Source organism: Bubalus bubalis, chromosome 20 (genome assembly GCF_019923935.1).
Source record: "Bubalus bubalis isolate 160015118507 breed Murrah chromosome 20, NDDB_SH_1, whole genome shotgun sequence".
Lineage (NCBI taxonomy): Eukaryota > Metazoa > Chordata > Mammalia > Artiodactyla > Bovidae > Bubalus > Bubalus bubalis.
Genome location: NC_059176.1, coordinates 13,982,897 through 14,009,693, shown reverse-complemented (window position 1 = coordinate 14,009,693; position 26,797 = coordinate 13,982,897). Strand labels below are relative to the sequence as shown.

The window sequence follows — 26,797 nt, the reverse complement described above, 5'->3', positions numbered from 1 at the left end:
TCAAGTGTACAATGCAGTGGGCTTTAGTACGTTCACAATGTTGTTCAATCATTACCACTATTTCATTTCAGAACTAATTTGCTGCTTAGTTGGGTTCATTAAGCTCTTTGAATCTTTTGAACTCTTGGTTTTACAATTAAATTTTCAATTTTTGACATTTTTTGTGTGTGTATGTGTGTGATATCTGTCTCCATTTTTTCCATCATTACAATAGTTCCTTGAATTGTTCTGAATACTTAAAGTTTGCTTGTATTTATGATACTGTTTTCTGAGGCACAGTTTTTTAAGTTGTTGAGATTATGCTTCTTCTTATTGTGCAAGTTTTTTTCAAATATTTGTTGTTGATCATCATTGTTCGGTCACTCAGTCATGTCCAACTCTTTGTGACCCCATGGACTGCAGCATGCCAGGCTTCCCTGTCCTTCACCGTCTCCTGGAGTTTGTTCAGAGTCATGTCCATTGAGTCGATGATGGCATACAACCACCTCATCCTCTGTTTTCCCTTCTCCTCCTGCCCTCCATCTTTCCCAGCATCAGGGTCTTTTTCAATGGGTCAGTTCTTCCCATCAGGTGGCCAAAGTATTGGAGTTTTAGCTTCAGCATCAGTCCTTCCAATGAATATACAGGGTTGATTTCCTTTAGGATGGACTGGTTTGATATCCTTGCTGTCCAATGGACTCTCAGAAGTCTCCAACACCACAGTTTGAAAGCATTTGTCTGCTTATCCTTGGGAGTCTAACTGCAAACTGTGTGTCTGGAATGATGTCACACATGATTGCCTAGTAAGGGGGTGATGTCAGTGTAACACGGAGTTACAGCATCAGTCCAGATGCACTTTCCCCAGGTGGTATATTTTGAGGTGATCAGAGGCAGAATTACATACATTTTTAGTCTGCTCCACTAGGTGATGCTATTTAATTTGTATAGCTTTCAAAACTTGAAAGTGAAAGTGTTAGTGAAAGTGTTTGCCGCTCAGTCATGTGCCATTCTTTGTGGCCCCATGGACTGTATAGTTTTCAAAGCTTATTCTCCCCCATTAAAGATCCTCAAAGATGTCATGTTTATTTAGTTCACTGTTGTCTCTCTAGAAAATATCTGTACAGTGTCTGATAACTGGAAATACTGGAGTGTGAAATTAACATTTGTTGAATATAGAAAAGGTGCCCACCAAAATCTGTTATTTACTTATATGTAAATTAGATAATTTCCTATTCAACTCCCAAGAAAATCCAGAAGAAAAAAGAAAACCCAAACTAAGGATTTCCATGTAAATATATTAAACTCATATTTCAATAGAGAAGGCTTGATTCTAGTGACATAACAGAGTTCATCTTTGGAAGAGACTAGAATTGAAGAATTCAGTATTTGAGTTGTTCATTGCCTGGAACAGTTTTTTACCCTGAAATTTAAGGTTCAACAAGTCAGCCTCATGTTGTGCATGTATGTGTGTGTATGTTTGTGTGAATGTGTGTAATAGGATGTGTATAAATGTGTATTATTAGCTTGTTGAACAATTTTTAAGCACTTCCTATGTCTGGTATTTTCTGGGTACTAAAGATGCATGTGTGCCAAGTCGCTTCAGTCATGTCCTACTCTGAGACCCTATGGACTGTAGCCTGCCAGGCTCCTCTGTCCATGGGGATTCTCCAGGCAACAATACTGGAGTGGGTTGCCATGCCCTCCTCCAGGGAATCTTCCCAATGCAGGGATTGAACCCATGTCTCTTACATCTCCTGCATTTGCAGGCAGGCTCTTTACCACTGAGCCACCTTCGAGGGACACTAAAGATAGCAGAGAGAATAAAACTGATTAACAATCCTCAATAATAACCCTGTCTTATGTAGCTTACCTTTTAATGAAATCTAATAAATAAATGGGTAAAATATGTAAAATTGTAAAAAGTGCAATGAAGAAAAATAAGGCAGGGAAGAGGGGCAAGATTGGTATCAGTGGAGGTGGATGGTACAGTTTTAAATAGAGTGGTCAAGGAAGGCCTCACAATGATAGCAACATTTAAGCAAAAACCTGAAGATGGTGATGAGATGTGCCATGTGATATCTGGCAGAAGTGCATTCCAGACAGAGGAAATTTTTGAAGCTTAAAGACCCTGAGGTGAAAATACATCTAGTATATTTGAAGAATAGCAAGGAGGCCAACATGGCCAGAACAGACTGCCCTGGGGGGAATCAGGTCAGATGCAAATCCAAGGCTAAACCATGGAGGACCTTATAAACCATTGTAAGAATAAAGCTTTTATTCTGAATGAGATGGGGAGACGAAGAGTTTTGAACAAAAGGAACAACCATTTTCTGTCTTTGTATGTGCACGTACGTTCAAGAATGGATATCAATGTCTACGTGTCCATATATATACACAGGTGTGTTTTTCTGGAGGGAGATTTCACAGGTATCTATGAGGTTCCCTTGGGCAGCCACCCCCCGATGCACTTTCCTTTTGAACCTAGTGGCTTCTCTCTGTTCTCTCTACTTTGTTCACTCAAACTCCAGAGAGGCAGAGTGCTGCTGGGGTTTGGTTATTTTCTAGGCAGGAAATGAGTCTATGGAGCAAACACTCTTCTCTCCTTTTGGACATCATTCCTTTTACAGGGCTCAAACTATGAGATGCTTTGAGGCTCTTTCATTAAACAAACAAACAAAAAACAATGCTCTCATCTTCCTTATGCTCTTTGAAATTCAAGTGGGAGTTTGGGAGAGTCCATTTAGACTCTTTGGTTCCAAAACCAAATCCAGGAGTAGCAGTAAGAGAAGAAAGGGCTAAAGTGGTAGCAGGAAGAAGAGGGGAGCAGTAGTAATAGTAGTGGTGGTAGTAAGGGAGGAGGAGGGGAGGGGAAGAAGCACTGCTGGATGGATAGGGCATAGTATGCTTAGTGCACCTTCTCATTTAATCTCTGCAGCTAAGTCTGTTCATCTGTAATTTTACTGAATGATTTCTTGAATTAAGATAAATACTAGTTTATCTGCAGAAAAAATATTTACCTTCGACTTGTAAAATAGATTTCTCGGTATGGGTTTGCTAGGATCTGCATGATAAAAATGATCTGTAAGTGGAATAGCAATTCCCATATTAGATGGAGGCCTGTAGTTTATCTGAAAATGACCAAACAAAGATACTGTAAATTTCATTATTATTTACCAAGTCTTTAATTTAAAAATCTTGATTTTCCAGAAAACCATTTAAAACAGATATTTCACTTTTAGCTCCCCGTATTTAAGTAAATTTCTCTTCCCCCAGAACTCCCATACCATCCTAATGCAACTTGGATCTTGTAAATAAGTGAAAAAAGTTTTAGAGACTAAGGTAACTGTCATGAAGTCATGCAACAAAGTTTTAAAATCTTATTAAGAGTCTTAGTGACATATTTAATAAATAATTTAATTATTTACTAAATAATTGAAGGTTTGGGTAATAATTTGGGGTTTTTTGTTACAAAGAAAATTATAAGTAATCAGTTAACAAAGAGCAGTAATTTATATTTTAAAAAGAGTCACGTGTTCTGATGAGGCAAAAATTAAAATTGTTACTACATTGAAATGGGACCAGTAAGATATATCAGCTCAAGACAACTATGAGTCATCTTAAGGGCAAATAACTATATACTGTGAAAGCCCAAGATTATGCCACCATAATATAGCAGAAAATAATAAGACTATTACACTAAAACCATTAGTTCAGAACATTTTCACATTTTAGTCATCATATCCTCAAAATGACACAAAGGTTGAAAAATAACTGAAGTGTTTTGAGTAATTCAGGAAAGAAATGCTAAGACCAAATGGCCAGCCAATCACACAAAAGTAACATATCACTGGAACTGCTTAGGTTTCTTACCGGCAAAACTTTGATCATATTAAAACCCTGACTGTTCACGTAAACTCCACTCATCCAATCTTCCAAGGGGATAGTTTCACTAGGAATGTGATGCATAGACTTGAGATAACTACAGCTGCTTTTCAACATTGGCACGAATGTTGTAACATAGCACTCAGTCGATGCTCCCCAGACAATAAACTCCAGTGAAGTTGAACCCTGGAAATATCCAAATAAATGAAGGTTAATTAAAGTAACTGTTATCTACTGAACTGTGCCTATACCATATGTTGAAGTCCCTACCTCCAGTATCTCAGAATGGGACTATATTTGGCTATAAAGCCTTTTTGTTGTCATTGTTCATACACTCAGTTGTGTCCGACTATTTGGAGACCCCATGGACTGCAGCACACCAGGCTTCCGTGTCCATCACGAACTCCCAGAACTTGCTAAAACTCATGTCCATTGAGTCAGTGATGCCATCCAACCATCTCATCCTTTGTCATCCCCTTCTCCTCCTGCCTTCAATCTTTCCCAGTATCAGGGTCTTTTCTAATGAGTTAGCTCTTCGTATCAGGTGGCCAAAGTATTGGAGATTCAGCTTCAGCATCAGCCCTTCCAATGAATATTCAGAATTTATTTCTTTAGGATTGACTGGTTGGATCTCCTTGCAGTCCAAGGGACTCTCAAGAGTCTTCTCCAACACCACAGTTCAAAAGCATCAATTCTTTGGTGCTCAGCCTTCTTTATGGTCCAATGCTTACATCCATACATGACTACTGGAAAAACCTTAGCTTTGACTAGATGGACCTTTGTTGGGAAAGTAATGTCTCTGCTTCTTAATATGCTGTCTAGGTTGGTCACAGCTTTTCTTCCAAGGAGCAAGGATCTTTTAATTTCATGGCTGCAGTTGCCATCTGAAGTGATTTTGGAGCCCAAGAAAATAAAATCTGTCACTGTTTCCGTTGTTTCCCCATCTATTTGCCATGAAATGATGGGATTGGATGTCATGACCTTCGTTTTTTTGAAAGTTTAGTTTTAAGCCAGCTTTTTCCTCTTTCACCTTCATCAGTTCAGTTCAGTTCAGTCGCTCAGTCATCTCTGACTCTCTGTGACCCCATGAACTGCAGCACACCAGGCCTCCCTGTCCATCACCAACTCCCAGAGTCCACCCAAACCCATGTCCATTGAGTTGGTGATGCCATCCAATCATCTCATCTCTGTTGTCCCCTTCTCCTCCTGCCCTTAATCTTTCTCAGCATCAGGGTCTTTTCAAATGAGTCAGCTCTTCACATCAGGTGGCCAAAGTTTTGGAGTTTCAGCTTCAACATTAGTCCTTCCAATGAACACCCAGGACTGATCTCCTTTAGGATGGGCTGGTTGGATCTCCTTGCAGTCCAAGGGACTCTCAAGAGTCTTCTCCAACCCCACAGTTCAAAAGCATCAGTTCTTTAGCACTCAGCTTTCTTTATAGTCCAACTCTCACATCCATACATGACCTCTGGAAAAACCATAGCCTTGACTAGACGGACCTTTGTTGACAAATTAATGTCTCTTCATCAAGAGGCTCTTTAGTTCTTCTTCGCTTTCTGCCATAAGGGTGGTGTCATATGCATATCTGAGGTTATTGGTATTTCTCCAAGCAAACTTGATTCCAGCTTGTGTTTATCCGGCCTGGCATTTTGCATGATGTACTCTGTATTTAAGTTAAATAAGCAGGGTGACAATATACAGCCTTGACTTACTCCTTTTCCAACTTGGAACCAGTCCATTGTTCCATGTCCAGTTCTAACTGTTTCTTCTTGACCTGCATACATTTCACAGGAGGCAGGCAAGGTGGTCTAGTATTCCCATCTCTTTAAGAATTTTCTAGTTTGTTGTGATCCATACAGTCAAAGGCTTTAGTGTAGTCAATGAAGCAGAAGTTGATGTTTTTCTGGAATTCTCTTGCTTTTTCTATGATGCAGTAGATGTTGGCAATTTGATCTCTGGTTCCTCTGCCTTTTCTAAATCCAGCTTGAACATCTGGGAGTTTTCAGTTCACATACTCTTGAGGCCTAGCTTGGAGAATTTTGAGCATTACTTTTCAAGTGTGTGAAATGAGAGCAATTGTGCATTAATTTGAACATTCTTTGTTCAAAGGCCTTAAAAGAGGTAATTAAATTAAGATGAGACAATTAGTGTGGGCTCTAATCCAATATGATGGGCATCACATAACAATAGGAAATTTGAACACAGACACGCACAACGGGAAGACCACGTGAAGACACAGGGAGAAGTCAGCCATCTGCAAAACCAAGGACAAAGACCTTAGAAGAAACCAACCCTGCCAATGCCTTGCTCTTGCTTTTCGCCTGCAGAACGGTGAGAAAATAAATGTCTGTTGCTTAAGCCACTCAGTCCATTGTATTTTGTTATGGCTGCCCTGGCAAACTAGGACAGTAATCAACTAAAGAATATAGAAAATGAAAAGAAATAAAAAAGAATGATAATATAATAGAAGACAAAAATAGAGTCATAAATTTGACCATAATGATCTGTTTTAGAATAAATCTTAACAGAAGACATATTCTTTTCCAGGAAGAAATACATCCCAATCTAATTGTCTGTGGGTGACATTTGAAAATGAACAAGGATCACATGTATACCTGTGGCGGATTCATTTTGATATTTGGCAAATCTAATACAGTTATGTTAAGTTTAAAAATAAAATAAAATTAAAAAAAAAACAAAAAAACAAAACAAAACAAAACAAAAAAAAAAAGAACAAGGATCAAGTGTTTATTATTAAACACTATAATTGGATGTAGTTGGATATAAAACCAACTTAGAATAGCAAGGCCTCTCTCATTCATTGATGAGCCTGTGGACATTTGCTTTGATAATACGAATAAAATTACTTCCATTGGTATACATTCTGAAAAGAAGATATTCACTTAGCAATCACTGTATTTCACAAAGATATGCTTTTAGTAGAAATTTGTGTACAGAAAACATATTTTCACCTTGCACAACATTAAACATTCAACAAAATTTGATAAATTCTGTTTGAAATTCTCAAGTATTTCTGGAAATTAAAAAATGTAGAGCTACTAATAGTTGTAGAGATACAGTAACTCTGGTAGTTTTGTCCCTATCCCCATACTCTATATTCCATTAAAAATGACAATTTTTAATGAACTTCTGCCAAATCACATCAAATCAGAATCTAAGCAGGGTTCTACTATTAAAGGAAATTTGGGGAAAAAAAATAAAGGAAATTTGGGATGTGAGGAGGGGGGACGCCCAAGTTCAATAAGAAATAAGTCGACGCCATAGACGGCAGCCCATTAGGCTCCGCCATCCCTGGGATTCTCCAGGCAAGAACACTGGAGTGGATTTCCATTTCCTTCTCCAATGCATGAAAGTGAAAAGTGAAAGTGAAGTTGCTCAGTCGTGTCCGACTCCTGGCGACCCCATGGACTGCAGCCCACCAGGCTCCTCCATCCATGGGAGTTTCCAGGCAAGAGTACTGGAGTGGGGTGCCAGGGCCTTCTCTGAAGGAATAAGTAAGCAAACAGAAACATCCAGAATACTGGAAACTCTGCAACATAACTGACTCAACAGCAGCATTTCAATGGCAGGGGAAGATAATGGAGCAATACCTACTTTTGATGAAAGATGAATACATAACCACAGACTATGTGACTCTGGTTTGGATCCCAATTCAAACCAACCATGAACAATTTTTTGGAGAAAATTGGGGGAATTTGCTTATGGATTGGGCTTTATAGAATATCAAAACAAATTTAGCTTAAAAAATTTCAAGGGTGAAAACGGCATTCTTGTTATGTGAGGGATTATACACATATTTTTGAAGATGTGTAGGATGGCATATATGTATGAATTTGAGAAAACTCCTGGAGACAGTGGAGGACAGAGGAGCCTGGCATGCTGTAGTCCATGGAGTTGCAAAGAACTGGACATGACTTAGCAACTGAACAACAACGTGGAAGCATATAGGAGTGAAGTGACATGAAGTTGCTATTCATGTAACAGAATATAATATATTGTATTATAACAATATAAATGAATTCTGAATATCATTGGTCAGAATATAAACCAAAAAAAATTAGAATAACAAAACAAGTGTCAAAACCCTGTTTAATTTGAGAAGTAGGTATATGGAAATTCATCTTTTGTCTGTATCTGAAAATGTTCATGATAGACAAATTTTAGAATATACAAAAATATTTATTGACACAAAAGGATTATACCATAAAATTAAGTGGAAGTAGTAGCTTACAGTGAGTGGTGTCAGATTTGTGATTTCTGAAGAAGAGAATTTAGCTTCAGGACCAGAGAAGAGGCTCCAGGCAGTCAGAGCTTCATGTGGCAGAGGTTTTATTACAGTGAAAAAGAGACACAGAAAGCTTCTGAAATAGACATCAGAAGGGGGAAGAGTGCCCCACTCTTGATAGTCTTGATAGTTTTATCAAGGCCTTATATATTCTTTCCCTGATGACTTCCCTGGTGGCTCAGACGGTAAAGCGTCTGCCTACCATTCAGGAGACCCAGGTTTGATCCCTGGGAAGATCCTCTGGAGAAGGAAATGGCAACCCACTCCAGCACTCTTGCCTGGAAAATCCCATGGACAGAGGAGTGTGGTGGGCTACAGTTCATGGGGTTGCAAAGAGTCAGACACAACTGAGTGACTTCACTTTATATACTTTTTCAATTGGTTCCTAACAATAGAAAGGTTTTACCAGACCCACTCCCACAACATATATTTTAAGATAACAGGATTAGTCAGAAGGTTCTTAAGGAGAAACATGGTCTTGAGCACGATATATTGTTGTTATATAATCATTAGTATTTTTTTATTAGTAGTATTTTAAATCCTAAAAGATGATGCTGTGAAAGTGCTACACTCAATATGCCAGCAAATTTGGAGAACTCAGCAGTGGCCACAGGACTGGAAAAGGTCAGTTTTCATTCCAATCCCAAAGAAAGGCAATGCCAAAGAATGCTCAAACTACTGCACAATTGCACTCATCTCACATGCTAGTAAAGTAATGCTCAAAATTCTCCAAGCCAGGCTTCAGCAATACGTGAACTGTGAACTTCCAGATGTTCAAGCTGGTTTTAGAAAAGGCAGAGGAACCAGAGATCAAATTGCCAACATCCACTGGATCATGGAAAAAGCAAGAGAGTTCCAGAAAAACATCTATTTCTGCTTTATTGCCTATGCCAAAGCCTTTGACTGTGTGGATCACAATAAACTGTGGAAAATTCTGAAAGAGATGGGAATACCAGACCACTTGACCTGCCTCTTGAGAAATCTGTATGCAGGTCAGGAAGCAACAGTTAGAACTGGACATGGAACAATAGACTGGTTTCAAATAGGAAAAGGAGTACGTCAACGCTGTATATTGTCACCCTGCTTATTTAACTTATATGCAGAGTACATCATGAGAAATGCTGGGCTGGGAGAAGCACAAGCTGGAATCAAGATTGCCGGGAGAAATATCAATAACCTCAGATATGCAGATGACACCATCCTTATGGCAGAAAGTGAGGAGGAACTAAAAAGCCTCTTGATGAAAGTGAAAGTGGAGAGTGAAAAAGTTGGCTTAAAGCTCAAAATTCAGAAAATGAAGATCATGGCATCCGGTCCCATCACTTCATGGGAAATAGATGAGGAAACAGTGGAAACAGTGTCAGACTTTATTTTCCTGGGCTCCAAAATCACTGCAGATGGTGATTGCAGCCATGAAATTAAAAGACGCTTACTCTTTGGAAGGAAAGTTATGACCAACCTAGATAGCATATTCAAAAGCAGAGACAATACTTTTTTTTTTTTTTTTCATTGATGAAGGGAAGTTTTATTGCTAAAAACCTACTTTTTTTTAAATTTTATTTTATTTTTAAACTTTACATAATTGTATTAGTTTTGCCAAATATCAAAATGAATCCGCCACAGGTATACATGTGTTCCCCATCCTGAACCCTCCTCCCTCCTCCCTCCCCATTCCATCCCTCTGGGTCGTCCCAGTGCACCAGCCCCAATCATCCAGTATCGTGCATCGAACCTGGACTGGCAACTCGTTTCATACATGATATTTTACATGTTTCAATGCCATTCTCCCAAATCTTCCCACCCTCTCCCTCTCTCACAGAGTCCATAAGACTGTTCTATACATCAGTGTCTCTTTTGCTGTCGCAGAGACAATACTTTGCCAACAAAGGTCCGTCTAGTCAAGGCTATGGTTTTTCCTGTGGTCATGTATGGATGTGAGAGTTCGATTGTGAAGAAGGCTGAGCGCCAAAGAATTGATGGTTTTGAACTGTGGTGTTGGAGAAGACTCTTGAGAGTCCCTTGGACTGCAAGGAGATCCAACCAGTCCATTCTAAAGGAGATCAGCCCTGGGATTTCTTTGGAAGGAATAATACTGAAGCTGAAACTCCAGTACTTTGGCCACCTCATGCGAAGAGTTGACTCATTGGAAAAGACTCTGATGCTGGGAGGGATTGGGGGCAGGAGGAGAAGGGGACGACAGAGGATAAGATGGCTGGATGGCATCACTGACTCGATGGACGTGAGTCTCGGTGAACTCCGGGAGTTGGTGATGGACAGGGAGGCCTGGCGTGCTGCAATTCATGGGGTCACAAAGAGTCAGACACGAGTGAGCGACTGAACTGAACTGAATCATTAGTATAGAGTTTAAGGAAAAACATACCCTTGAGCAAATGAGTTGCTTTGTTGTGTAATCATTAGCTCTGAGATTAAACAAATTTAGTCTTAGAAGAAATGGATTGTTGCAATAACAATTCAGAGCTTAAGGAAGAAACATCTTATGTGACTAAGATGAAGGAATGTAGAAAAAAAAAAATTTGTCCCTTTCTCCTCCTCGAGGGCCTCGGACCACGACCCCGTGGACTGTAGCCCACCAGGCTCCTCCATCCATGGTATTCTCCAGGCAAGAATACTGGAGTGGGTTGCCATTTCCTTCTCCAGGGGATCTTCCCAACCCAGGGATCGAACCCAAGTCTCTCACATTGCAGGCAAATGCTTTAACCTCTAAGCCACCAGGGAAGCCGTATCAACCTCTTAGAAGGAGGAAATTTTTTAAGTGTATATATAATGCTCTCCTAGTTTCAGGGAAAAAAGGAAAAAATGGAAAATTCATTGTTGTTCAGTCACTAAGTTGTGTCTGACTCTGTGATCCCATGAACTGCAGCACATCAGGCTTCCCTGTCTTTCACTACCTCCTGGAGTTTGCTCAAACTCATGTCCATTGAGTCAGTGATGCCATCCAACCATCTCATCCTCTGTCTCTCCCTTCACCTCTTGCCTTCAATCCTTCTCAGCATCAGGGGCTTTTCCAATGAGTCGGTTCTTCGCATCAGGTGGCAAAAGTATTAGAGTTTCATCACCCATCCTTCCAATGAATGAGTATTCATTGTTTATTGAAATAAATACTCAGTGTTTATTTCCTTGTTGACCATTTCCTATGTGCCAGACAGTTACTGAAATGGCCTACATGAATTATCACATTTAATTCTCAAAACAATCCTATGAAGTATTATTATCACTTCCATTTTATAGATGAGGAAATTTGTTCAAAGTATGTTTCTCAAGCTCAGAAAAACACTGCCTGCATGTGTGCTAAGTCGATTCAGTCGTGTCCAATTCTTTGGGACCCTATGGACTGTAACCCGCCAGGCTCCTCTGTCCATGGGATTTTCCAGGCGGGAATACTGGAGTTGCCCTCCTCCAGGGGATCTTCCAACCCAGGAATCAAACCCAGGTCTCTTGAGTCTTCTGGCAGGTGGGTTGTTTACCACTAGTGCCATCTGGGAAGCCCACAAAAACAGTAGCAGCAGTGAAAACCCAGTCTTTTCCAGAGCTTAATTTTTTAATGTCTATCACATACAGCCTTTCTGTAATGCCCAAGATATTAAAAGTGTTTCATCATCCTTGATAGGTAGGATTATGCATAATTTTTCTGTCTTTTTCTTGGTTTATACCCTAAATTTTCTATAATCAATAGATTTTAAAAAATAATTGAAGGAAAATTTACTTGGTGTAGAGTTTTGCTAGCTGTAGAAACTTCCATTATATAACTATCAGTTTCATCAAAATAGCCTTCAACTTTAACTTCCAACAAATTTGGGTTTCCAACAATTACTTGCAGTAGTGGTATTTCAAGCGTTCTAAGAACTATGGAAACAAAACCAAGAGTTAACATGAAATCAAGAAAATTTTAAGCAGTTTCATAATGATTGGTCAATCAGAATTCTAGAACATCTACAGAATCTATTATGAAGGCTGCATAATGGCCACAAATATAGCTAGGGAACTTTAATACTTCTCTGAAAAAAAATTATTTTTTTATTTTTTAAAATTTATTTAATTGGGGACTAATTACTTTACAATATTGTAGTGGTTTTTGCCATACACTGACATGAATCAGCCATGGGTGTACATGTATTCCCCATCCTGAACCCCCCTCCCACCTCCCTCCCCATCCCATCCCTCAGGGTCATCCCAGTGCACCAGCCCTGAGCACCATGTCTCATGCATCAAACCTGGACTGGCGATCTGTTTCACATATGATAATATACATGTTTCAATGCTATTCTCTCAGATCATCCCACCCTCGCCTTCTCCCACAGAGTCTAAAAGACTATTTATACATCTGTGTCTCTTTTGCTGTCTCGCATATAGGATTATTGTTACCATCTTTCTAAATTCCATATATATGCTTTCAGTTCAGTGGCTCAGTCATGTCCGACTCTTTGTGACCCCATGAATCACAGCACGCCAGGCCTCCCTGTCCATCACCAACTCCCGGAGTCCACCCAAACTCATGTGCCTCAAGTCGGTGATGCCATCCAGCCATCTCATCCTGTTATCCCCTTCTCCTCCTGCCCCCAATCCCTCCCAGCATCAGGGTCTTTTCCAATGAGTCAACTCTTTGCATGAGGTGGCCAAAGTATTGGAGTTTCAGCCTCAGCATCAGTCCTTCCAATGAACACCCAGGACTGATCTCCTTTAGAATGGACTGGTTGGATCTCCTTGCAGTCCAAGTGACTCTCAAGAGTCTTCTCCAACACCACAGTTCAAAAGCATCAATTCTTCAGCGCTCAGCTTTCTTCACAGTCCAACTCTCACATCCATACATGACCACAGGAAAAACCATAGCCTTGACTAGATGGACCTTTGTTGGCAAAGTATTGTCTCTGCTTTTGAATATGCTATCTAGGTTGGTCATAACTTTCCTTTCCAGGAGTAAGCGTCTTTTAATTTCATGGCTGCAATCACCATCTGCAGTGATTTTGGAGCCCAAAAAATAAAGTCTGACACTGTTTCCACTGTTTCCCCATCTATTTGCCATGAAGTGATGGGACCAGATGCCATGATCTTCGTTTTCTGAATGTTGAGCTTTAAGCCAACTTTTCACTCTCCTCTTTCACTTTCATCAAGAGAGGCTTTTTAGTTCCTTCTCACTTTCTGCCATAAGGATGGTGTCATCTGCATATCTGAGGTTATTGATATTTCTTCTGGCAATCTTGATTCCAGCTTGTGCTTCTTGCAGCCCAGTGTTTCTCATGATGTACTCTGCCTAGAAGTTAAATAAGCAGGGTGGCAATATACAGCCTTGACGAACTCCTTTTCCTATTTGGAACCAGTCTATTGTTTCATGTTCAGTTCTAACTGTTGCTTCCTGACCTGCATATAGGTTTCTCAAGAGGCAGGTCAAGTGGTCTGGTATTCCCATCTCTTTCAGAATTTTCCACAGTTTATTGTGATCCACACAGTCAAAGGCTTTGGCATAGTCCATAAAGCAGAAATAGATGTTTTTCTGGAACTCTCTTGCTTTTTCCATGATCCAGTGGATGTTGGCAATTTGATCTCTGGTTCCTCTGCCTTTTCTAAAACCAGCTTGAACATCTGGAAGTTCACAGTTCACGTATTGCTGAAGCCTGGCTTGGAGAATTTTGAGCATTACTTTACTAGCATGTGAGATGAGTGCAATTGTGCAGTAGTTTGAGCATTCTTTGGCATTGCCTTTCTTTGGGATTGGAATGAAAACTGACCTTTTCCAGTCCTGTGGCCACTGCTGAGTTCTCCAAATTTGCTGGCATATTGAGTGTAGCACTTTCACAGCATCATCTTTCAGGATTTGAAAATAGCTCAACTGGAATTCCATCACCTCCACTAGGTTTGTTCGTAGTGATGCTTCCTAAGGCCCACTTGACTTCATATTCCAGGATGTCCAGCTGTAGATGAGTGGGAATGATAACACCTTCATGATTATCTGGGTCGTGAAGATCTTTTTTGTACAGTTCTGTGTATTCTTGCCACCTCTTCTTAATGTCTTCTCTTTCTGTTAGGTCCATACCATTTCTGTCCTTTATTGAGCCCATCTTTGCATGAAATGTTCCCTTGATATCTCTAATTTTCTTGAAGTGATCTCTAGTATTTCATGTTCTATTGTTTTCCTCTATTTCTTTTATATATTATATATATATGTATTATACTATTATTTTTATAATGTCTTTCTGATTTTTTTATTAACTCAAGATTGAAATTTGGTTTCCTATGCTTGTTGACTTTTTCTTATGTTGGGTCATTTCCTTACATGGTTTTAAAATTATTTTTCTGAATACATGGTCAATGTAGATACATATTTTTTTAATTTGAGGATAATTGCTTTACAATATCGTGTTGGCCTCTGCCATTCATCAGCATGAATTAGCCATGGGTATACATATATCCCCTCTCTTATGAACCCACCTCCCATCTCCCAGCCCATCCCACCCTTCTAGGTTCACAGAACACTGGGTTGAGCTCCTGTGTCACACAGCAAATTCCCACTTGCTATCTATTTTACATATGGTAATGTATATGTTTCCATGCTATTCTTTCAATTTGTCCCACCCCCTCCGTCTCCCACTGTGTGCACAAGTCTGTTCTCTATGTCTGCATCTTCATTGCTGCCCTTCAAATAGGTTTATTAGTACCATCTTTCTAGATTCCAAACATATGCACAGAGTGAAGTAAGTCAGAAAGATTGACTTTTTTGTGTGTGCAAGTCCATGTTACCTGGTTTATGAAAGTATTCATACAGGTGGTTTTGTGCTTCCTTAAGCTGGGGCCCAGGGATTGTAATGATTTCTCAGTTTGGGATCTTGTATCTGGTGTGTAGTCTCTGGGTGTTACACAGTCTAGAAATTTGGGTTTTTTATAAGAAATTCTTTATGAGTCCCATGGAGATCATAGTCCCCCTATCTCCTTCTTTGGGTTGTTGGGTAGCATTGTTCTTATTGCCTCTTCACCTCTCCACTATCTGATGGTTCCAGCCTTACTTAATGTTCTCAGTTCCAACTTCATACCACAAGGTAGAAATGTCTAAAGGTCTACATCTTCAAACCAATGGCTGGGCATTAAAACACATTCCACTGTCTACATCTGAGCCTCATAACCTTGTAGGAGCTACATATTAGCTAACTCTTTCGATTTTGAATTCCCTCTTCATTTCTTGTTGTTGTTGCTCAGTTGCTCAGTGGTGTCTGACTCTTTGTGACCCCATGGACTGCAGCACACCAGGCTTCCCTGTCTTTCACCAACTCTCGGAGTTTGCTCAAATTCATGTCCAATGAGTTGGTGATGCCATCCAACCATATTGTCCTCTGTCATCCCTTCTGAAAGAATATCCAGGATTGATTTCCTTTAGGATTGACTGGTTTGATCTCCTTGCAGTCCAAGGGACTCTCAAGAGTCTTCTCCAACATCACAGTTCAAAAGCATCAATTCTTTGGCACTCAGCCTTCTTTATGGTCCAATATGATCACATCCATACATGACTATTGGAAAAACCTTATCTTTGACCAGATGGACCTTTGTTGGCAAAAAAATGTCTCTGCTTCTTAATAAGCTATCTAGGTTTGTCATAGCTTTTCATCCAAGGAGCAAGCATCTTTTAATTTCATGACTGCAGTTGCCATCTGAAACGATTTTGGAGCCCAAGAAAATAAAGTCTGTCACTGTTTCCATTGTTTTTCCATCTATTTGCCATGAAATGATGGGACTGGATGCCACAATCTTCGTTTTTTTGAAAGCTGAGTTTTAAGCCAGCTTTTTCACTGTCCTCTTTCACTTTCATCAAGAAGCTCTTTAGTTCCTCTTCACTTTCTGCCATAAGGGTGGTGTCATCTGCATGTCTGAGGTGATTGATATTTCTCCTGGCAATCTTGATTTCAGCTTGTGCTTTATCCAGCCTGGCATTCTGCATGATGTATTCTGCATATAAGTTAAATAAGCAGGGTGGCAATATACAGCCTTGACGTACTCCTTTTCTAACTTGTAACCAGTCCATTGTTCCATATTCAGTTCTAACTGTTGCTTTTTTACCTGCATACAGGTTTCTCAGGATGCAAGGAAGATGGTCTGGTATTCTTATCTCTTTAAGAATTTTTCTACAATTTGTTGTGATCCACACATCAAAGGCTTTAGTGTAGTGTTGAAGTAGATGTTTTTCTGCAATTCTCTTGCTTTTTCTATGATCCAGTGGATATCTGATTCCTCTACCTTTTCCAAATCCAGCTTGAATATCTGAAAGTTCTTGGTTCACATACTGTTGAAGCCTAGCCTGGAGAATTTTGAGCAATACTTTGCTAACGTCTTCATTTCTAGTGACAAGATTTTCCTTTTTCTCTCTCCTGTCTTTCATCTTTTTTTCCTCACTTTCTAGCTAAGTTATGTACTAAAGTTTTTTGTCTTACTTTTTTATAGCATGCTATTTTATCATCATCTTTAGTAAGCTTTATATTTTTAAATACATAAATACTGTAAATAAATACTTGGAAAACGGAGCAAAGTATAGAATTCTATTTAAAAGGTTTTTTTTTTGGCTTAAAATAAATATTTGAAATGGTTATAACAATAACAAGGTAATTAAAAGGTTTTCTTTTCAGAGGGCAGCTAAAATTTAAACTAAAATCCTCTGTAAATTTGGGCTGGTAATATAACCTCATTTTTCTCATTTATAAAATAAGGATTATAATCTAGCCCATTAGGATAGTCATAAACCATAAAATTTAAATATATAAAAACATTTAATAGAGAGTTTTGCATAAGTGCTCAATAATTAGAAGGTTATACTGTTAGTGATAGAATGCCACCTACTAATGAAACCAAAGATAAAGGAAATATCAAAGAGTGTATTTTACATGCAAGAAAAGCAATAATATCTCCTCCTGTTATTTCCCAATAAAAATAAACTTACGTTTTGTATTAGGTATGACCTTCATTTTTAAAGTGTGAGATTTCCCCAGATCAATGTATTTCAGGACACTGAGGGATAGTGAATCATCATGTTGTTGAAACCAGTAATTACATGGTTTTGCATATATGTTCCATGTTTGTCCATTCCTTTTTCCAAAGTTGTATAAGAACCAGGAGTCTTTTTGAAAGGTCCTGTTATGGGGGACTATCTCAGGCATGGTAGCAACAGCTAAAGCATTCTCATTGTCTAATATCGTTGTGATCAGGAAGCTGCTATAACCAGGAATCACCACAGTCTTTTCTATATCCGAATCTTGAAATGAGGAGATAACACCTGGAGCTAAAACAAGAATGATTTGGCATAAAATAGAATGGCCAATGTTCTCCAAGCAATACTGGTGGACATAACTGAGGAATATATTATTTGAGTTTTTAAACTATGGTCTTAACTAGAGAACATATTTGTCAGATTTCTGGTCATAATTCAAATTATTTTGTTGAAAGTGTATCACAACTTCTACTGTAAAACTAGTTCTATAAAATTCTCAGCAAAAAACAACCCACATTGGGTTAAGTAATTATGAGAAAGTTGATTTCTTTTCTATAGAACTAGTAAGAGCCTTAATAACCTAGAGATTGGAGAAAATCCATCAGAGTGGATATGAGAGAAGTCAAAAGATGGCTGTTTGAAGGAGAGGGGAGTCATTATTTTAAAATGTTTTTGAAACACATCAACAATGATACTCACCTTGTTCTGGAAAAAAAAAAAAAGAAGTAGTCTGAAGAGAACCTCATAATTCCTTTATTATGCACACATGTTCTAATTTTCCCCATTTCAACAAACCAACAAAAAACCCTTTTCTACATTTCCTTCAACTACCATCTCATTTCTCTTTTCCCCTTCACTGTGAGATTCCCCAAAAGGATTGCCTTATTCACTGTCTTCAATTCCCTGCCTCTTGTAATTTTTTGACCCTAACCCAATGACTACATGTCATTTTTGTCTACATGATTCCACCCAACAACAGCTTTTGTCAACTTTACCAGTGACTTTGACACAGATCCATCGGGCAGTTTTCTCTTCTGACCTCTTTTCTAAACCCACCTCTTGGCAGCATGTAGCACAGCATCACTTTTTCCTTCTTGAAGTAACTTCTTCACTTGGTTTCTGAGACATACTCTCTTCTCCTAGTAGACCATCCAGTCTTCCCCATCTCTCTGACCACTAAATGTTGGAATACCGGAGACTGGATCTTAAACTTTTTCCTTTCTTTATCTACACCTGCTTTCCCAGTGATCTCATCTAATCTAGCAGCATTAACTATCATATATGCTGACCACTGGGCTTCCCAGGTGGCTCGGTAGTAAAGAATTCACCTGCCAATGCAGGAGATGCTGGTTGATCTCTGGATTGGGAAGATCCCTTCAGGAGGGAATGGCAAACTGCTCCAGTATTCTTGCCTGGGAAATCCCATAGGCAGGGGAGCTTGGCAGGCTACAGTCAGATCGCAGATGGGATCGCAGAGAGTTGGACATGACTGAGTGACTGAGTACACATGCATGATGCTGGTCACTCACTCTCCTCTCCACCTTTTGACTTTTTGAGATATAATTGATACATAATATTAGTTTCAGGTGTACAACATAATTTGGTATTTTGGTATTTTTTTGGTATAAAACACCAAAAAAAATTAACAAGGTGGTGATCAATGCATGCTGCTGCTCCTGCTAAGTTGCTTCAGTCGTGTCTGACTCTGCGCACCTATCCATAACTACTTAAATGTAAATGACCTAAATTCTTCAATCAAAAGATATAAAGTGGTTGAGTTGATTTAGAAACAAAAACAAGATATGCTATGTGGTGCCTACAAGGGACTCATTTTAGATGTAAGGAAACATGCAGACTGAAAGTGAAGGAATGAAAAAAGATATTCTATGCAAGTGGAAATCAAAAGAAGTCTGGGATACCAATACTTATATCAGAGAAAGTAGACCTTAAGACAAAGGCTAAAGAAGGTTATTATATAATAAGAGTCAAACAAAAAGATATAACATTTGTAAATATTTATGCACTTAACAAATGAGCACCTAAATAATAAAGCAAATATTCATAGACTTTGAGGAGAAATAGATAGCAATATGCAAATAGTAGAGGATTTTAACACCCTACTTTCATCAGTGGATAGGTCACACAGACAGAAAATCAACAAGGGGTATGATTGAACTTATGTTTTAGTAAGATCACTTAAGCTTCTCTGTTGAGAATAGACTGGGCATGTGACAGAGAAAGGGCAAGAAGGAAAGCAGAGAAATCAGTTTCCCTAAAAACTATTGAGTTGGCCAAAAAGTTTGTTCAGGTTCTCCTGTAAGATGTTATGAAAAACCCGAACAGACTTTTTGGCCAACTCAATAAATATGCAATTACTATTCAGCCCAGCAATTGCACTCCTGGGCATTTATTTCAGAGAAGTGAAAACATATGTATACACAAAAACCTGTACACAAATACTTAAGGTAGAGTCAAAATTCTGTCTATTGTATGATTCCATTTATGTAACATTCTGGAAAGGAGAGAATTTGGGGAACAGAAAACAGATCATTGGTTGCCAGGGGCCAGGGTTGGGAGAGCAAAGAATTAGGAGAGAGTTTTATGGGACTGATCACAATGGTGGCTCCATCATTGAATGAATGGATTTCTCAAAATCCATAGACATACACTGAAAAGAGTGAATTTTACTGCATGTAAGTTATACCTTAATAAACCTGACCAAAAAAAAAAAAAAAGAGAGAGAGAGAGAGACTATTGCAATAATCAAGTGAGAGAACGTATTAAATGTAAGATGCCTGTTATTCATCCCAGTGGAGAAATCAGGTTTTATTATATTAAAAATAAAGAATTCCTCTAGGAATTTAAGTATATGTAGACTTCTGTAGATTATCAATTGGTTTAAATTTTGCAATCTATTGTTCTATAAAAGAGCATGAACACTCATCCCAAAAGATAATTCTTCATCTTTCCCAGCCATCAGAAATATCATTACACTTACTTTGTAACTGAAGACTAAGTTTATAGGAGTGATTTCCAGCTTCACTAATGGAAAGGGAACTGGACAAACAAGAGCTCTCATTTACTTCCTCTATTCCAAAAGGGTCTATCAGTTCTGCAATAACTGAGGACAAAAATCCTTCAGGAGTATTATGTTGAAATACCTTTCTTATGTAAGCTGTTCCAGTTTTCCTAAAAACAAACCAACAAATATCAAGCAATTTGGATAAAACAGTGGTTTAAATTAGTAAGTTCATAAACATATAATTTATAAATAAAAAATACCACAAATGGTTAACAAATGAATATTTGAGTAACATTTATTCAATTTCATTAGTAATTGATGAAATGTCTGTTACAGCAATGGGATGTGATTTTTCACCTATCAAATTAAGGAAGTTTTTAAAAGATAGGATTTAATAGTGATAAGAACTGAGAGACAGACATTAATGAAATGGTAAAATGGTACACTACTAGAAAGCAGTTTGAAACTATGCATTGAGTTCTAATTTTTTTTTTTCCCTCTGATCCCATAAATCTACTGATAGGTCTCTATCCTAAGGACATAACTTGAAACACAGAGGGGAAGAAAAGTTTTCCACACAAAGATGTTCATCACAGCATTATGATAAAAGTTAGAAATAAAAATGCCAACAATAGGAAAATTAACTAAATGATAACACCTGATCTACCTAGAAAAAAAGCATCCATTAAAATGATTCTTACAAACAGTTTTTCATTACCTAAGGAAAGCGGTCACATTATAATGTCTAAAATAAAGAAGTATAGTGAAAAATGTTGAAATGAATGTTCAAAAGGACTAATCCGTACTTGATCAAAGTGTTAACAGTCATGATTTTCATTGTCTTCTTTATATTTGCCTTTTAGGAAATTTCTGCAATGAGCATGTGCTTTATAAGCAAGAAAAACAACATTCAAATGTTAAGCTAAGATGTGTGTGTGTGCTAAGTCACTCAGTCGTGCTGACTCTTTGCAACCCCATGGACTGTAGCCCACCAGGCAAGAATACTCGAGTTGGTTGCCATTTCCTACTCCAGGGGATCTTCCCTACCCAGGGATCAAACCTGTGTCTCCTGTGTCTTCTGTATTGGCAGCCAGATTCTTTACCACTGAGCCACCTGGGAAGCCCTAAGCTAAGATATCTATATCAAGAAAAAATAAATCTACACACAGACCTTATACCCTTCACAAAAATTTAACTCAAAATGAATTACAGACTTAAACATAAAATGTAAAACTTCTAGAAGATAACATGGGAGAAAATCTAGAAGAACTTGGGTATGGTGATGACTCTTTGGATACAACTTTAAGGACACAATCCTTAGAGTATCCTTTCACAATGAATGAAAAAAATCAACAAGCCATACTTTGTTAAATCAAAAACTTATGCTCTGTGAGAGACACTGTCAAAAGAATTAGAATACAAGATGTGGGCTGGGAGAAAATAGTTATGAAAAACATATCTGACAAAGGACTGTTATCCAAAATAAACTATTGGGGAAGAATAGAATTGCTTTTTCCTCTACCCTTCTAGGTTCTGTGCCTGGGACCCTAGAAATTAAACTGACAAAGGCCATATTAACAATAAAAAAATTAACAATTTATTAATGTGTATCATCCTTACCCAGGGAGAAGCCTCAGTGATGAGTAATTCAAAGGAATGTTTAGAACCTGGGGCTTATGTAGCATCTTAATAAAGAATAATATATTTGTGGGGAAGTGACAAGAGACAGAAAAAGGGGATAGCTCAGACGGTAAAGCGTCTGCCTGCAATGAGGGAAACCTGGGTTCGATCCCTGGGTTGGGAAGATCCCTGGAGAAGGAAATGGCCACCCACTCCAGTACTGTTGCCTGGAAAATTCGATGGATGGAGGAGCCTACAGTCCATGGGATCGCAAAGGGTTGGACACGACTGAGCAACTTCACTGACAAGAGACAGAAAAAGGGGATAAGACGTTTAGGGGTGGCCAACTGAAAAAGTAAATACATGGGAGAAACTATTGTAAGAGAAGGGTTGGTTTTAATAGTGCTTCTTGTGAAGAATTCTCTCAATGTCTCTAGACTGGTAGAAGTCTCCAGTTGTCTCTGATGGTTAAGAATCATCCTGCCTTTCTATATGTCTGCTTTTTCTTAATTGCCTTTGACCAAAAGTAATCCTTAAGCCAAAATATCATATTTTGGATTGATAGATGCCAACCCCTACAATACAAAGAACTCTTAAAATTCAACGGTAAGAAAACAAATAGCCCAGTGAAAAGTGGGCAAAGGGTCTAAACAGACACCTCACTGAAGAAGACATGCAGATGCAAATAAACGTATGAAAGGACGAGTATACGCATCATATATCATCAGGAAATGCAAATTAAAACAACCATGAGATACCACTACACACTTATTACAATGGCAATAATCCAAGGTGCCAAATTTACCTACAATGCCAAATATTGGTGAGGATAAAGAGCAACAAGAACTCTTGTTTATTGCTGGTGGAAATGTAAAATGGTACAGCCACTTTGAAAGCCATTTATCATATGATCCAGCAAACAAATTCCCTGGTATTTATTCAAATGAGTTAAACACGAAACCTGAACAAGAATGTTCATGGCACCATTATTCAAAGTAGCCAAAAACTTGGAAGCAACCAAGATTGCTTAATTAGTATGTGAATGGATTAAAACACTGAGGTATATCCAGACAATGGAATGGTATTCAGTGGTAAAGAGAAATGAATTATCAAGTCATGAAAAGACATGAAGGAAGCTTAAATGGATACTACTAAGTGAAAGAAGCCAATATGAAAAGCAACACACTGCGTGATTCCAACTACATGACATTCTGGAAAAGGTAAAACTATAGAGACAGCATCTACTTCTGCTTCATTGACTATGCTAAAGCCTTTGACTGTGTGGATCACAACAAACTGTGGAAAATTCTTAAACAGATGGGAATACCTTATCCGTCTCCTGAGAAACCTGTATGCAGGTCAAGAAGCAACAGTTAGAACCAGACATGGAACAACAGACTGGTTCAAAATTGGGAAAGGAGTATGACAGGGCTGTATATTGTCACCCTGCTTATTTAACTTCTATGCAGAGTACATTGTGCAAAATGCTGGGCTGGATGAATCACAAGCTGGAGTCAAGATTGCTAGGCGAAATATCAATAACTTTAGATATTCAGATGATACCACTCTCGTGGCAGAAAGTGAAGAGGAACAAAAGAGCCTTTTGATGAATGTGAAAGAAAAGAGTGAAAAAGCTGGCTTGAAACTAACTCAACATACAGAAAATTAGTATCATGGCATCTGGTCCCATCACTTCATGCAAACAGAAGGGGAAAAAGTAGAAACAGTGACAGATTTTATGTTCTTGGGCTCCAAAATCACCATGGATAGTGACTGCAGCCATGAAATTAAAAGACACTTTCTCTTAAAAGGAAAGCTATGGCAAATCTAGACAGCATTTTAAAAAAGCAGGGATATCACTTTGCCAACAAAGGTCCATATAATCAAAGCTATGATTTTTCCAGTGGTCATGTATGGATGTGAGAGTTGGACCATAAATAAGGCTGTAATTATTAAGCTGTAAGCAATCTGAAAGAGCACAGCACAGTGGTTAAATGGCCAGACTGTTGTGCTTATGTGCTCAGTCATGTCCAACTCTTTGCAACCCCATGGACCGTAGCTTGCCAGGCTTCTCTAACCATGGGATTTCCCAGGCGAGAATACTGGAGTGGGTTGCCATTTCCTTCTCCAGGGTATCTTCCTGACCCAGGAATCAACTCATGTCTCCTGTGTCTCCTACATTGCAGGTGGATTCTTAACCCATTGAGCCATCAAAGAAGCCTGAACACCGAAGAACTGACGGTTTCAAATTGTGGTGCTGAAGGAGACTCTTGAGAGTCCCTTGGACAGCAAGGAGATCAAACCAGTCAATCCTAAAGGAAATCAACCCTGAATGTTCATTGGAAGGACGCTTGCTAAAGCTGAAGCTCTAATACTTTGGCCACCTGATGAGAAGAACTGACTCATTGGGAAAGACCCTGATGCTGGGAAAGATTGAAGACAAAAGGAGAAGAGGGGCAACAGAGGATGAGATGGTTGAATGGCATCGTCAACTCAATGGGTATGAATCTGAACAAACTCCAGGAGATTGTGAAGGACAGGGGAGCCGGGCTTGCTGCAGTCCATGGGGTCACAAAGAGTAGGACACAACTTAGCAACTGAATAATAACAGCAAAATAGAGACAGTGTAGATGTCAGGGATGAACAGGAAGAGCAGAGAGGACTTTCAGGGCATCATATTCTGTATGATAATATAGGATGTATATGTGTCATTATAGAATTGTCAAAATCCATAGAAAGTACAACACCAAGAGTGAATCCTAACATAAACTATGGACTTCGGGTGATTGATGATGTGTCAGTATAGGTTCATGGATTGGAACAAATAAACCACTGTAGTGTCAGACACAAAGTGAGGGAGATATGTGTGGAGATGAGGCACATGGGAACTGTCTGTACTTTCTGATCCATGTTGCTTGATCCTAACACTGCTCTTAAAAAATAAAGCTTATTACCGTAATTAAAAAAAAAACTATTAACCTCTTTGCATCTTGAGTCACTGACCAATAGCAAGGCAGACACCTTAATTATTTACCCTGCCATCCCACTTCTCCCACCACTGGAGAAGTAAATGAGTCTCTTGTATTCAAGTGTCCAGGATGGCTCTTGGGGGGCAATCAAGCTCCACTCTTACAGGAGACGTAAGAATTCAGCTTTTAAAGGAGAGAAGAGGGTTTGGGCAATGAAGGATGGGGTTAAAATTAGGAGTCAGGAAGTTCCTGAGGTGGAGAGGAATATCTGTTGAGTGGGGAAAACACTACAGAAAGGCAGTCGCCATCAAACGTAACTACCTATACCTGATAAACTCCAATTCCAGTACCCGTGCTGTTTCTCCAGCCCACTGCTCTCATCCCAAGCCAATGAAGCTGCTTTAATCAAGGTTACTACAGCTTGGAAGGTTGCCATATCCAAAGGTCACTTCACTTCTTGGTTCTTATTCTCAGTCACATGGGTCACAGTGGTTTACTCCATACTTTCCAAAACATCTGCCTCCCTTGGCTTACATGTCCCCACTTTACCCCCCTCTTTTTTTTTTTTCTTCTATTTTATTGACTATTCCTTCTTCGTTTTCTTGGCTGGGGCCTCCTCTTCTGCCTAATCTCTCTTCCAGGAGTGCCCCAGGCCTTTTCTTCTCTATATACATCCATTTATATTGGAACAACTACCAAATGCAGAGCTCCTGCTATTTTTGCGGTGTGCATTTGTATATCCAGGCAACTGTCAACTTCACATCTTTACCTAGGTACCTAATAGGTATTTCACACTTAATATTTCCAATGTGCAAGTCTCACTCACCCTGCCTAACCCTGCACTCCAAATCTCAGAAAATGACAGCATCCTCTACCTAGCTACTAACTAAAACCCTAGCAAATTCTTGATGGCTCTCTTGCTCATTCCCACAACAGGCAATCCACCATTGAATCCTGTCTTTTCTCAAGTGCACTGCTTTGACCATCTTCTTTTCTCACCTGTATTATTTCAGTAGCTTTCCAAGGAGCCTGGAGACTTTGACTCTCACCCTGTCCTATACTTTTCAAAGCAAGTGATCTTTTAAAAAATATAAATTATTTCACTATCCTATATAAAACTTTCCAATGGCTTCCTCTGGCACCAAGAATAAAATATAAACCCCTATGCAGCCTACAGTTCCCTATATGATCTGGTACTTCCCTACCTTCTCACTGACCTTCCAACACACCATCTCACTCTGCACTATCCACACAAGCAGTCCAAGTGTAATCGGACTAAGCTCTCTAATTAAAAAAAAAAAAAAAACAGTTCTAAAAAAAAGAAAGAAAGAGTTCTGGAGATGGACAGTGGTAACGGTTGCACAACCATGTGAATATACTTAATGCCACAGAACTGCACTCTCAAAAATGGCTAAAATGGTAAATTTTATGTTATGCATATTTTGCTATACCTGCTAAGCTGTAATACAAAAAAGCATTATAAATATAAACGTAGTCATTAAATACCAATAAAATTTTCAACTCATCAATAAGATGTAACAATTCTTTTTTGTAACACTGCAAGTAGCTGTCTTATTTTAAACTACTTTATTGAGTTATGATTGACACATAAAAGGCCTTACATATTTAATATAAACAACTTGATAAGTTTAAGGATAAGTATATACCCATGAAATCAACACCATAAGCAAGTCCGAGAAGATGTAACATTTTTAAACTTATACACATCCAACAACAGCCTCACACATATATAAGGCAAAATTGACAGAACTACAATGAAGAATTGACAAATTCAATATAATATCAGAAAATTTTAACATAACTCAATAATTGATAGATCACAAAAGGAAAAAATCAGTTAAGGATAAAGAAAATTGGAAAATCACAATTAACACAATTAATCTAACAAGTGAATACTAACACTGCAGGCAAGAATGTATGAAATGTATAAACATAGATAATACACAATGACCAAGATAGGTTTATTCCATGACTTTCAGTCTGATTCAACATTAAGTCCATCATATAATTCATAG

The 26,797-nt window shown here is 38.6% G+C and overlaps 1 protein-coding gene across 1 annotated transcript in view; it reads right to left on the bottom strand.

Moving 5' to 3' along the window:
• Positions 1-26,797, bottom strand: part of CATSPERB (cation channel sperm associated auxiliary subunit beta) — a 127,527-nt gene that overhangs the window by 11,720 nt on the left and 89,010 nt on the right. The window contains 5 exon segments of the mRNA XM_044932981.2: positions 2,997-3,107; positions 3,850-4,047; positions 11,892-12,031; positions 17,103-17,435; positions 20,149-20,339. Of these exon segments, the coding sequence (XP_044788916.2) occupies positions 2,997-3,107; positions 3,850-4,047; positions 11,892-12,031; positions 17,103-17,435; positions 20,149-20,339 (973 nt within the window).